The 13559-nt window shown below is 50.9% G+C and overlaps 3 protein-coding genes and 1 non-coding gene across 4 annotated transcripts; 2 read left to right on the top strand and 2 right to left on the bottom strand.

The window, feature by feature from the left end:
* Positions 1–12: 12 nt before the first annotated feature.
* GIQ15_r0024 lies at positions 13–197 on the bottom strand. Its single transcript, XR_004500593.1, has one exon. It is a non-coding gene; the product is annotated as a 5S ribosomal RNA (ribosomal RNA).
* Positions 198–1075: 878 nt separating this feature from the next.
* Positions 1076–2604, top strand: GIQ15_06376 (uncharacterized protein; the record flags this gene model as incomplete). The annotated part of the gene is made up of 5 exons (XM_033553793.1): positions 1076–1211; positions 1290–1556; positions 1653–2008; positions 2131–2395; positions 2462–2604. 5 exons carry the CDS (start codon positions 1076–1078, stop codon positions 2602–2604), a joined length of 1167 nt encoding a protein of 388 aa, XP_033404937.1.
* Positions 2605–5998: 3394 nt separating this feature from the next.
* Positions 5999–10333, top strand: GIQ15_06375 (Tetratricopeptide-like helical; the record flags this gene model as incomplete). The annotated part of the gene is made up of 1 exon (XM_033553792.1): positions 5999–10333. The coding sequence occupies one exon, from the start codon at positions 5999–6001 to the stop codon at positions 10331–10333; it is 4335 nt and encodes a 1444-aa protein (XP_033404936.1).
* A 363-nt stretch (positions 10334–10696) lies between these two features.
* Positions 10697–11296, bottom strand: GIQ15_06374 (uncharacterized protein; the record flags this gene model as incomplete). Its single annotated transcript, XM_033553791.1, has 1 exon — positions 10697–11296. The coding sequence occupies one exon, from the start codon at positions 11294–11296 to the stop codon at positions 10697–10699; it is 600 nt and encodes a 199-aa protein (XP_033404935.1).
* Positions 11297–13559: the final 2263 nt, after the last annotated feature.

Genomic DNA, 13559 nt, shown 5'->3' with positions numbered 1-13559 from the left:
AACCCCAACCCCAACCCCAACCCCAACCCCAACCCCCAACCCCAACCCCAACCCCAACCCCAACCCCAACCCCAACCCCAACCCCAACCCCAACCCCAACCCCAACCCCAACCCCAACCCCACTACTAACCGACCGGCAAGTGGCTTAAGTACAGCTGAGCGGACGGGAAGCTCTGTTTTCCACTTCCTGTGGTCGTATGTACTAGAAAGCAGGAGGAGTGGGATTATAGAGTGGAACCACACAGTGGCAGTATAGAATTATTAGTAATATCAACAACTCTGTATCAACTATTGCACTATATAGCTTAGATAAGGTAGCCCTTTTTTATTGAAATAAGAGCCGAAATATTATTATATCCGTAGAGACGCCATGTTGGCTATCGATTGGTCGTCTTCAGTATATTACGTAATTAATTCTATGACTAATGCTCATCAGGTGACATCCACTACGCAATAATGTCATGTGATGCTCCCATTGATCACGTGGCCAGCATCTTATGTTTTACATTGAGATGTTGTGGAATATCAACAATGCTCAGTCCACCTTCCAATAGGAACACCCTACGCGTTCTTCCTCGTTGATATCTCGCTTCTTGTTGAACCATAAGCGACAAAAAGGTCTACTGTCCAATGGGAACCATTGATAATAGGAACGGGCCGTACCCAACACACAGAGAATCTGATACTTCCACTAGCCGTGGTTGGTGTCATGGAATCAGAAGGAGTACTCCAGACAAGATTGTCATAACGCGGATATCTTTTTACACCACTGGTTGAAATTTCCATTTTTCGACCCTTTATCCACTGTGTCTATACTCGGAGCACTCTTATTACCGCAGCCATGGCTCTAAATATCTGCGATACTCCGGAATCCTTTATCCCAGTTGACTGCATACAGGGCCGAAAGGAATCCTTAGCAAACATGGTGTTTAAAATCTCGTGCCCGCCAGATATTTCACCAAAAAGCCGAGTCATCGCTGTGTGCGGTGTGACTGATTATGATGGCCAGGCCTCGCCAGTGGCCGATGGATGGTTTTTCAGTGACTTATATTTGTTTTACCACCTCCTTTCCCCCATGCATATCACGACGGAGGGGCAGATTTGGCTCACAACCGAGGATCCAGAAGACTTGGCCAAAAAATATAGCGAATATGCCCATGGGGACACCCGAAAGGAGAGGAGGATTGTCCTAGATAAGGCGACTCTCGGTCGTATGAAGGAAGCCGGGAACATACGAGTCGTTGCTCCCCAAGAGCTCCTCGATCGGTTTTTGTCGACACTTTAGGAAGAGGCGAAAGCAGCAGTACAGCGCGACGAACAGCTTATTGTCTTCGTCTTTGGCCATGGCGATCAAGACACGCATGGAATTCGACTTGGCCGATTCAGGACTACTTCAAACAAGACTCCCTTGCTGCTCATGAGAGATTTTGCCCGTGCTGTTCCAAAAGAAGCAAAGGTGACTTTGTTCACAACGGCATTCTACTCCGGAGGTTGGCTTGTACAGCCAAACACTAACAAGGCCAAATTTCTTAATGTGACTGGCATCACTGGCTCGGGTATAGAGGAAGAAACACGATCTTGCTCCCTTAGTCGCAGTGTTGGTAGAGCCTGTGGTAGTAGCATCGTATCGGCGATGCTACAATCCATCATAGCGGTTGACGAAGAAGGGGATGATAAAATGGAGGTTCTTACCCATCCGACTTACATTGGATTAGCATCCTCTATCTTTGAAAAGATCTCGACTATTTACTCGCTAGCTTCCGAACAGAGGATCCACTTCTCAGCCCAAGATGATGAGTGGGAGACACACTTTGGGAAACGCACCGGCTTTCAGTTAAATCATTTTAAGGAAGGATGGGAGTCGCTGCGCTCCATTCCACCAAGTGGTACCAAAAGCCCTGAGTTGGATTCTAGCGGAGACACTACATCTAGAACCGCATCTATTGACCGAGAGTTGACGCATAGAGCCGTTGAGTATCTTTCCTCAAAACCGGAGCAGACAATATTAGTAATAATGTTGGGCTTCATTCAAAGTTGCGCCGTTATATAAAAGGAGAGCTTCAGCTTGATACAAAAGAAGGCACTTTGAAGCTCTTGAATGAGGTTTTATATCGCCTATCTGTGCTTCAGGATGCCGATGATTATATCCAGGTCATGGGTATCGAGGCCCAGAGTATCAAGGAATTTGAGATCGACCAATGGAAAGCCGATCCGCAGACAAGGACGACAAGAAATAAGATAATTAGGCAGATTCTACAAGCTCGACTCTTTGACCCCCCGCTCGACAGTATAGGATTATATTATTCAAAGCCTACTGTCTATCTCGCTATTATCCTTGCTGAGACCTGTAAGAGCAGTGAGGAAATAGCGGATAAGATATCACTGGCCTTAGAAGGTATGTGTAGAAACCAAAGGTTTATCTTACAAATCCCTCTGCTAACTAATTGGTCAATATCTCTAGCTAAGTCACTAAGGATGGAGAATATTGTTGCTCAACTTCCTGCGGAGCAGATTGTTAATGATGCGCAGGTTGCTGAAGACAGTAAATCTTTTTTCCAGGAGATGAAAAAGTTGGGCCATAAAGTACGACTGAAGACTTTTTAACCGTGACAACTCATCGAGGCTATACTCCCATTGCACCTGATGAGTGCTAGCACACCATTTAACAGGTCTATCTACAACGAGCGAAGGAATTACTTCTAAATGTATTATAAAGCGGTAAACTAATATATGGGGGGAAACATCGCTGACGCTCGTCACCGCATCAAAGCAGCCATGCCCACTAACTTACCATTGCTGCCAGCGATGCTTCATTTTTCATATCCACATTTGGGGCTACAGCTCTGCCTCTACCTATAGGGCAGCAAAAGGTCGATGACCCTAATTTGATATCAAAGCCACACCTCCGCCCTATCGTGGAGCAGCATGAAAGGATGAAGCGTCTGATTTATCGCGGTGTGGAGCATACAACAGTTTCACATCCACATGAAAGGCGGAACAAGGATACAGATGGTTAGTTAACTATCCTGGCGAACACAATGCCTAATAGCTACGGGCTTGTAGAACCCAGTGGAAATGTAACTATTGCATGTTTGGCGCTGGGTTGAGGAGCCCCATTTCCTGTGGGCGACGCCCTTAATTAACTAAATAGTCTTCGGCAACACTTTAATACATTGATCACAGTCCTTTTTATATAACCACATATATGCATGAGCGGGCATAGTGACAAAGAGGGGCTCCGGTATATTCGTTTTCGTCTAAGCCCCCATTATTGCAATGCCTTAAACACGAGTGCTGACAATCGAGACAGCTAATTGGTCAGTATGCAGGTAAGCCGCTCAGATATCAATTTCCTTCTTTGCATCTGACCACTTGAGATTAGCTAACTAGAGCCGCAACTTCAGGCTCGTATCCGTTCTTGAGAATCGACTGGGCCGGATGTTCAGCTAGCACCAGATTATGGCTCACCAGCCACCCTATCGTGATAGGAACGGGAGAAAAGTGAGATACGGAACCGTAAATCTTTTCCGTACGCTAAGCTACCGCTCTACGTGTGGGGGAAAGATTCTATATAGGCCATAAGCCTACGCCTACCTCCGCACGTTATGGGTCTGCGGCTCTGCCACGGGGCATGGGGTCAGTCTCTCCTTTGATGCAAGGCTGGCTAATAGAGCCCGTATTCAGCGATGAATTGTGACCGAGAATACGAAACAGCGAGTGGCATACATCTATTCCGCGGAGGACAGTCGCCTGGGTGCGAGCAGTACTTATACCCAGCTCCACGGACGATTTGATCCAGTCGAGTCTTGGATCTATATCTTTTGGATATGTGTATATGCTGGCCAAACAAGTGAACATGTCGCCCGTATCATCAATCTTAGCCTCATGCATTATTCTTCAGGCTCTGATTCTAGCTTCCACTGTCGTTGCTAAGTCCTCAGCGGTCATACCGGCTGCCTCCAAGCAGGCCGGAAAATCACTGCCAGCACTGCCAGCACTCCAAGGTCGCTCTCTCCTGCTTCCGCGGCAGGCTACCTGCGACGCAGGCCTAGGCTACTGTACTGGTATGTCCCACCGTCCAGACACGCTTCCGTTCACCTCTCTAATAGACCGTCATCAACCAGGAATTGGATGTTGTCCGCTGGGAAGGACTTGTTGCTATACGTACGGTTACTGCTTGAACAGCGAACGCGAGACGTGTTGCCCCAACGGGCCCTGTGACGAGGGATATAGTTGCTGTGGGAAAAATCATTGCTACCCTCATGGCGGAGAGTGCTGTTTCGACGAGAGACATTGCCTTAAAGGCTATTACTGCGTTAGACGCAATGATGGAACCGCAGGATGCCGTCCCCGAGGAGGTGATGATGACGATAAGACAACGCATAGTAGCCCACCTCCTACTCCATCTCCTACACCATCATCTACACTGTCACCTACGTCAACTGGTGGTGGCTCCGTGGACTATGACTGGTACACTTGGACCGTCACCTGGTGAGTTTCATTTGGTATCACTTGCCAACTAGAGAATTGACACGAGGAGCTAACAGCCAGAAGGTCGTACTGGAGTTACTATTATGTCGACGTGACCATTGTCACCTCGACTATATACAAGACAACGACGTTAATCTCGGTGTATGCCACCGACAGTGACGATGCCAGTTCGTCCCTTTCCGAACAGACCGAAACGATGTCGTTTCCCACTCCGCCATCGGCAACGTCTCTGGCATCTATCACAAAAACTTCGTTCACTCCGTCTGCCCTCCCAACCTCACTATTACCATCCGTCACAGTTTCTCCGGACGGGGGTAGTGCAAACGCTGGCACTAGCCATGCGGCTGGACTCCAAAGCTGGTGGCAGGCCATATGTCTCGTAGTCATGGCAATTTCCCCAGGTATATTGATGGTATGGCTCTGACACATCACGGACTATCGCTTCAAGGCTTGAGCAGAAATCTTGCGCTTTCGAACTCGAATGTCCAGTCAAAGCGTATGCCGAATGACTATAGCAAGAAATGTTTTAAGTAGTAGCTCGATCTCTACCTTGGGTAATTTTGAAGAATAAACATTCCATAGCTTATGGAAGTTGAATAAGGAACCAAATCTTGGTTCGTTGGTGTCCGCTGACTTTAGTAAATCACATACTTTGAAGAAGAGAAATTCCCCGCCTAGTAACAGAAGATTGATATCAATCTCGGTCCGTAACAATAGAGCTCAATGACGAGTCCATGGCCATGACTGGAAACCAGAACTGCGCTTACGCCATCTTCGAGACACTTCGTGAATCGACGCAGTACACTCCTTGGGAGCTTCATTCCCCATAGTGGTTAAGTATCAATAGGTAGGGTGATTCGCGCTTCTGGGCTATCTAGCGAGGTGGCTAGCAGACCGAGAACTCCGGCACCTTCTGCGGCATACGGCCAGTAGGTATTTGCAAAAGCGACGATGCCATCTATTGGCTTACCATAGGCCAGTAAAGCGCAAGAATGTTATCTATTATCTCTTTCTATGGTAGTTGGTCAACCGCGTCGGAATGAAGGCCTCGCATACCATGTCATCACTGCTTTCAAACCAGCGTCCATCATCGCACAACTAACTAGTACGACCAGACCGATTTCTCGTGCTGCAGCAGCAGTGTACGAAGTAGACCAAGCTCATCGTCGGGCCGTGGGCTGTTCACTTCCAAGCACGAGTGTCCTCTGGCGGGCCGTTTCCGGGTTGGTCCAAGGGAGCGTCGATTATCATGTTGCTCATTCGGCTCTGAAGATACAGTCTCTCGGTCAGGTTGCAGCATTACATGCACCAGTCTGCTGGTAGCGGTCGATTTGCTGGCAATGAGATGTCGTTCTCCTTCGCGTGTATATTCTCTAAATGCCCAAGGTATACGCGCGGCTTGACCCATAACTTACTAACTATAATCGAGTATCCAATCAACAGTGAGCAACTTGGACAGTTCGGTCAAAGGCTCTGATCTGTGTATATCTGTGATACCACTCATTTAATGTGTATATCTGCCATGGCTGTGACTGCGACTGCGACTACGACTGCGAGTGAGCCGTCGCTCTGGCAGAGTGCCTGCGAGGAGTATGCCGCGGCCACTGGAATTACGCTGACGGACGAGCGTTTCCCCAGAGTCCAAGGGCCGCAGGACCTCGCTCGCCAGCTGGAATGCGAAGAGAGCAGGTTTGAAGACTTCCGGATGAAGAGACGGCCGCTGTTCCATGCCATGCAGCTGGTCCTGGCCCCCTTTGAGACCTGGGGCAGCCTCGTCGCCGGCGTGGCCGCTGCTGCTTTCCCGCCAGCGTCCTCGATCATGGGCGCGATGCTGCTTCTCGTGCGGGCAGCAAACAGGGTCAGCGATGCTTTCAATGGCATCGTCGACCTATTCCATAAGCTGGGCAACTTCTCCCTCCGCCTGGACTCGTACAAGGGCGTCCCTCTGAGCGAAGGGATGAAGACGATCATCGTGAAGGTGCTGGTGAACTTCCTCCGGGTCTGCGCAGCCTCGCAGAAGCTGCTGGGCCAGGGTTCGCTCAAGGCGAGACTCTCAAAGTGGGCAAAGAATATCCTCGTTGATGACACGTCGGTCAGCTCCCTGCTGGGCGAGCTGGAAGAGCTGACCGGCCAGGAGCATCTGATGGTGGCTGCTCACGGCCTCAGTCTCACCCATCAGGCCCTGAGAAACACGGAGGAACTGCTCGCCAGAGACGGCCACAGAACCGACCGCGAGAGGCTGGAGAGGGTCAAGGCAGCGTTGGATCCGGTTTCTGCGTCAGGCCAGGTCTTCTCGTCCATCACCCAGAATCGTATACCTGGTTCCGGCCGCTGGGTCGAGGAAAGGCTGCGGTCCTGGTGGCAGGATTCCCAGCCGCTTCTCTGGATTCACGGCGGCCCCGGGGTAGGCAAATCCCATCTGGCATCGAAGATCATCAACGACCTGGCAGACGAAAAGACGACGGCCGTTGCCTCGTTCTTCTTCAAGAACAACGATGTCGACCTACGCTCCCTCAACAAGGCATTGCGAACCCTGGCATGGCAGCTGGCCACGCAGCAAACGAGCTTTGCGGTGCATTCAGAGGAGTTTTGCATGAAAGAAGATCTAGGGGATAGCTACGTTGTTTGGGAGAAGCTCGTCCTAAACTACTTTACAGATGGCCGTCCCTCGGGCACTGCGGCGTGTCTGGTCATCGATGGCATTGATGAGGCCCAGACGGAGGAACAAGAAGTGCTTTTCAGCCTACTGGAAAACGCCTTTTCAGCCGAAGGGGGTACGGACAGAGGCTTTCCTCTACGGATCGTACTGCTCAGCAGGGACTCGGTGCGTGGCATGCTAGACGAGCATTCCTTGGGCTGGATTCCTGAGATTGAAGTCGGTAACAGCCAGAACGAGGAAGACCTCCACCAATATATTTCTCAGAAACTGCAAAAGACCAAATTGTTCGGCGGGTCTCCTGGATTCCGGGAGGAAATGGTAAACGGGATCAGTCGGGGCGCGGAAGGGCTATGGGAGTGGGCCAACCTTGTCATCAAATCTGTCCTGCGCTGTCGAACCAAAGAGCAGATCCGAAAGGTGGTCAGGACACTGCCGAGAGGAATCAGCGCGATGCTGACTGAAGAGTTGCAGCGTCTGGGCAAGGAGCTCTTGCGACTGGAAGAGTTGTCCGGAGACGAGGCATCAGACGGTGCTGGACCGGCTACACAGATTGAGCCGCTCAATGTCCTGCTTTCCTTTGTCACTCTGGCCCCAAAGCCGCTCACCGTCCGTCGGCTTGACATCATTCTCGAGCTCATCCTGAAGGAGGAGTTTCTGAACCTCGAAGATGACATTCGCACGATCTACTCTTCTCTGTTTTCCATCAGGGACAACGACGACCCAGACGACTTTGAGGAAAACGGCAACATTGTGACACTCCGACATAGCTCTTTTTACGAGTTTTTCAAGACACCGGGGGGCTCTGGGCCTATCCATGTCGATGTCGATCGTACGCAAGCAGAGTTTGTCTATGTTTGTCTCTACGCCCTCAAACACAACTACACACCATATCTCGATAGATACATGGAAGGCCTTGGGGCATATGCTGATAACTTCCTGCCGTCACACCTCAGCAACGTGGACCCTGAAAAGGTAGGAAAACTACGAGGAGATATATCGCCTTTGCTTGTGAGCCTGTTTAGCCCGGCAGAGCCAGGCCGTGAACATCGATTCATCCAAGAAATGCAAGTTAAGGGGTTTGACTCGTATACATTCTACCCAACGTGCGAGTTGACTGAGCTTGGCTCCTACTGGCTGGACGCCAAAGATCCAGATACCGCAAATAAAAGGGCAGAGATTGCGCTCAGTTGGCTTCTGCCAAATTCAAGACAGATGTTTGTGGACCATGCCCGATCTTCAGCGCTGATGAGTGATGCATGCTCTTTCACGATTCTCTTATCGCTCCTGGTAGAGTCCTGGAGCCAACGCTGGCTAGAACCAGGTGAAATCAAGGACGACGATGGATTGCCTGCCATTGCCCCCGCAATTTTAACAGTATACAATGAGATGATGGCAACAGGGGCGAAGCAATCCGATATAGTAACCAGGGTATCGCAAGTGATGTGTGATTACAGAACACCCTCCAGGGTCTTGATTCCAGCCGAGTCGCAGAGGCTTCAGCAAACGCCTATGTGGCATGCTCGAGTCGCTCAGGCGTTACTCCTGCGTCATTGTTATGAAAAGGCCCTCGATCATTTCCAAATCGCACTCGACGGAAACCAACAGACGCCGACATTCAGCACGCAATCCTTGTCTCTAATACATGGAGACATGGCCCGTACATGCACCGGGATCGCGAGGCACAAAGAGGCATTAAAGCATCTGGAATTATCCGAGTCCCTTCGCAGTTCTCTGCAGGAGAATGCTCATCACGTCTCCAGGGATATTATCAGTCACTTGCTATACAAGGCGCAGATGAAACACTCCGCGAAATTGATAGATGATGCGATTGCAACTGCAGTGGACGCTTGGGAGCTGCTATTAAGGATGAGAGCCGAGGACCGTGACACTGAGCTGTTTTCATTCTTCTTGATCTTCTTGGAACTAAACCAGCCTCATCGTCTGCGGCCCGTACTTGACCTTGTCTTCTCTTGTCCCGAGGAGGGTATCGACAGTACACTCAGGCCGCTCGATTTCGATCGCTTCTTCCTCAACTTTTTTGTTGCTGGGCCTCGTGTAATGTACAGGGTCCTTCACCACACTCTATCGCACGAAGATCAGCGCCAACTTGACGCTACCGCAACTATCCTGAAGAAGGTCGATACCGAATTTGAGAATCTTGCAACTGTCAAGTATCTCTTATCAACGGTATTGTTTGAAAAAGGCCGGACAGCTTTAGGGATACAGGGCTGGTATGAGATTGCATCTCTCTCCAAAGCATCTTCCGATGTGTGGGATAGGTCTGCTCGCATTCTGTCAATTGGTCGCCTGGTTGACCTGTGTCTGAATGATACCAACATTCCTCTCCATGTGATGTCACCTTTGGTCTTGGATGAAAATGCTGAGCTCGGCGATATCTGTCTAATCCTCTCGAGTTGGCTGCGAGACCGTGGGGATATTGCAAACTCTAGAGATGCTCTCCGCTGGTGCGTGAAAGAGTGCATCTCGCTGTTATCAGATGACGATCCTTCAAACGACATCGATGCCTTCATGAGACTTTTTCGAACATTTTTGGCCGATAGAGATAGCGATGAAGACCTTGGAGCAGTCTTATATCTAATCAAACAAGATACGGAACTGGGGAGGAGGCCTCCCAAGGACAGAACGGTTGCTACAACAACCCTGGACGATACGGACCTCTCTGGGACGCTCAACCACCTACAATTAAAAAGTGACCAGGATCAGACTCTGGATGATGACATGGAAGATGACATGGATGATGCCATGTTTCTAGCTACTACGTGTAGTCCACTAACCGAGTGCATGAGCTGCAAGCAGGAAATTGGATCTGGCCACCATTGGTACTTCTGTCGGTCTTGCCCATTCTCAACACTATGCTGGCAATGCTACCGCCAGTTTGAGTCTGATGAGGCATCCAAACTCGTACGTATCTGCAAGCCTGGGCACAAATTCTACTATACTGGCCCGCTTCTGCGACCATCTGAGTGTGTACTTGAAGGCATGGTGCCCTTGGTTTCTCCTGATGGCGAGAAACGGATCGTCTGGGTGGAGGAATGGAAGGATAGGCTGGCAGTGAAATGGGAGACTGCGGATTTTGTGCTGGAAGGTGGCCTGTCAGCTTGGTGTATGCGTGTTCTTCCAGAGCCACAGCGATCTCGGTGGGCCACATTCTTCCAGATATAATCTTCAGTCTATTATTCTAGAGCTAGACTAGACCGTGGGGTGCTTCTCATCATAGCGGTATTAACTTGATGAAAGTCATTAAGTAGTTTACTTTTAAGAGCCTGAGAAGACCTAGTTGGGCAGTTTACTGGAGAAGTAGAGAAGAAGGCAATATTATATTCGCTATGCGTTATTACTAAGTAGCAGACAGCGTTTCTCGTAGAATATTAGGGCCGGGTATAAAAGAGCGTCGTTTGGTCGCAGGCAGAGCCGGGACCGTAGTTGAATCGTTGGCCAGACATCATTCACTTCAGTCAGATTATTTCACAGATTATAGTCGGATACGGATCGATCGGTCGTCGGGTTAATTAAGCCTGCAACTGGTTAGCTACCGGTCAAGAGGACATTATTGGGAGCGCTTACAATGGTGACTTGGGCCTTGTTGGAGCTGAAGTCGCCGCCAAAAGAGCCGGACATGTCCTGCAGGTAGTTCGCGACGACGGTCTGCTTGGTCTCAGCCCAGATCGCCTGCCACCAGCCGGTGGCGGTGACGGTGTACTTGGTTCCGGCGGGCAGCTCAGCCTCGGAGAGAGTGCGCAGGGCGACCTTGACGTTGATGGAGCTGTTGGGCGCGATCTCGACGAGGTCGGAGGCTGGTGGAGGAGTGGCACGGCGGACCTGGATGTAGCTGAGGTCGACCACCTTGCCCTTGCTGTCGCGGACCTCGAAGACGCCGAGCTGGTCGGCCAGGCGGTCGAGCGGGTTGTTCCAGGCCAGGACGGTCATCGGCTTCTTCGCGCTGGTGTTGCGGACGGTGACATCGAGCTCGCAGGGCTTTCCGGCGCGGCAGACGTTGTTGGTCGTCTTGACCGAGATGGCGAGGACGCGGGCTGAGATGGGCTGCGCGGACGCCAGGCCAGAGAAGCAGAGGCAGAGGCCGAGAGCGACGAACGCGAGCTGGAGGGCGCGGGAGAGGATAGACATCGTGAAGAGGCTGGAGGCTGGTCTTTGACTTGTTCTTGGTCTTTGACTTGGGCTTGGGCTGAGATCTCGAGTGCTTCTTGAGTGCTGGTCGATTGTCTTGCTGATCTCAACCTCGAGGCCATCAGCTCGCTTTATATATCTATTTCTACCAGCAGGACTACCTCTTTTGCCTCCCTCAACAGGCTACACACTGCACGGTGGACCAGGAAAAATTCCTCTGCATGCAGCCTGGCCCTATCGGGAGCAAAGGGAGCTCGCAGAACCCGGATGGAGGACCTGACCTGCGCTGTCTCACTGTCCGCCATCATAACAGCGAGCTCTATAGACAGACTGAACCCCTGGCGCTTCATCCACCATCGCCTTGGCCTGCATACTTCCGGTCTCTCTGGCGCTGCCGCCTTGAAAATCTAGATGGATCGACTGCGATAGACCGCCGGGTAGTTTTGGGAGCTCATCCCTGCCCTGGCATCACTGATATCCGCTGCGATTGACCGGCACGCGGAACCGACCACCGTTCTGGCCGTCCAGCTGAGAAGCGTTGAATCACTCTGACCGGGATGCGCTGCACGGGACACCTATAGAAAGAATGCTATACACTATCAACTAGCATTGACCCGTCGTTGACCCGTGGCTGGGCCATCCTGACAGCCTGCTAAGCGACGCTGGACCCTTGCTGGCGAGCTCTTTGGGACTTTGCATTGCACGGTCAGACGAGAGGGCTACGGATACAGTACGAAGCGACAGAGCAGGTACAGAGTCGCCGGCGAGACGGCGCATCTACAGAGTACTTCGATAGCCTCCGGGAGATTTACATGGCCAGGGCAAATTCTCCGAGCCAGTTAACCTTCCTCGCTAATGTTGCTTGGCCTGACTCTGCAAGGTGGCCAAGCTCCGGATCCATGGCAAGGCCCCTCCTTATAATCAATTTTTCCCAGCTATATTCGTTCCTTTCGCCCTTGAAAATATCAGAGGGTGGTGGGATCTCCTCGGTTGTTCGACCTGGCGCGCCCTTCTGGCCTTGCATCCTCGCTCGGTGAGGGATATACCGGCAATTTCAGAAACGAGCAGCCAGTGCTTCGAGAACAGGCCGGTGCTCCGTCCAGATGTCGAAAAATCAGCAATGCATCCTCGCAGATCCTTGGGCCCTCTAGGATCGCCTGGCCCACAATGGCATCAGCACTATATCACTCGGATTGCCGGAAACTGACGGCTGGAGACGTCCGTGCATTAATTAATATGTATACTGCAGTGCAGATTCGCCATCAGCAGCCAATTGGACAGTCAATGGATACACAGTGTCGTTTATTACGCGAGCAGGGAGTGATATATGTGCATTTCAGGCATGCAGCCATAGAGGTGCTGGTCGCCTTCAACGTGGCGGAACATCCCGTCGTCGATGCTGGATATTCCGCTGTCGAGACGCTGCGGGAGTCATTATTGCCGGGCGAGGCAGCATACGACTCATCCTACGTCCATGTTCCCGGTGGGAGGGTGTGCGAGAATTCCCGTAGCGGAACAGCCGTTGGGTAGCTCGCTTCTTCCCGCTGCCTGTCCACCATCTATACGGCCTTCCAAATCGTGGCTAGAAAATTTTTTCACTCTGGGGCATGTTCCACCTATACTACTGGTGCTTACCTGCATTGCCCCTTCCAGCAGTGCTTTTACAAAGCATCGCCCTTCATCCCGGTCTGGGTGCGAGTCTATACAGTCGCACAGTAAGGTGCTTGACTTGTTGACATCCCAAAGCAGCTGCCAGCAATTCTCCAGCGCATGAAAAATGTAAATCTGCGCACGGAACTATAGAAAGAACCGAAGAGCCGAAGAGCCGGGGGGACAGTTTTTTAATATCACAGAGAATATGGACTAATAAGAATCAACCCAATGCTTATTCAACAGGACATCCTTGATGTTAGCAGCCTGTCCCGGGCTGTTTTACATGGCGTGCTTTCGAAGAAGCTCGTGATGCCTGCCGTGCCCATCCTCCATTATAACCGCAATCATCATAGCCATTGCCTTCCCATCCGCAATCCTGCAAGTATTTGGAATTAACGAAAGTCTCTTGCCCGAAATTCTGTCGGTTCGACTCAATTGCATCTTTATCTATTACGTTACTAGGATAGGAGAGAAGGAGGTAAGTTACAATGTGCTTTAAAGATTTCATCGGCGCGGAATCGCTCCAACTAGCTAGTACATCTCTAAGCCGGCCAGGGTTATGATATATACTTTTGTTTTTCAGCCCGTGTGGGTATATATATACAGTCAC

This window comes from Arthroderma uncinatum, assembly GCF_011692745.1.
Source record: "Arthroderma uncinatum strain CBS 119779 chromosome Unknown scaffold4, whole genome shotgun sequence".
Lineage (NCBI taxonomy): Eukaryota > Fungi > Ascomycota > Eurotiomycetes > Onygenales > Arthrodermataceae > Arthroderma > Arthroderma uncinatum.
Note: the sequence above shows the minus strand (reverse complement) of the source record. Positions and strands in the feature narration are given on the sequence as shown.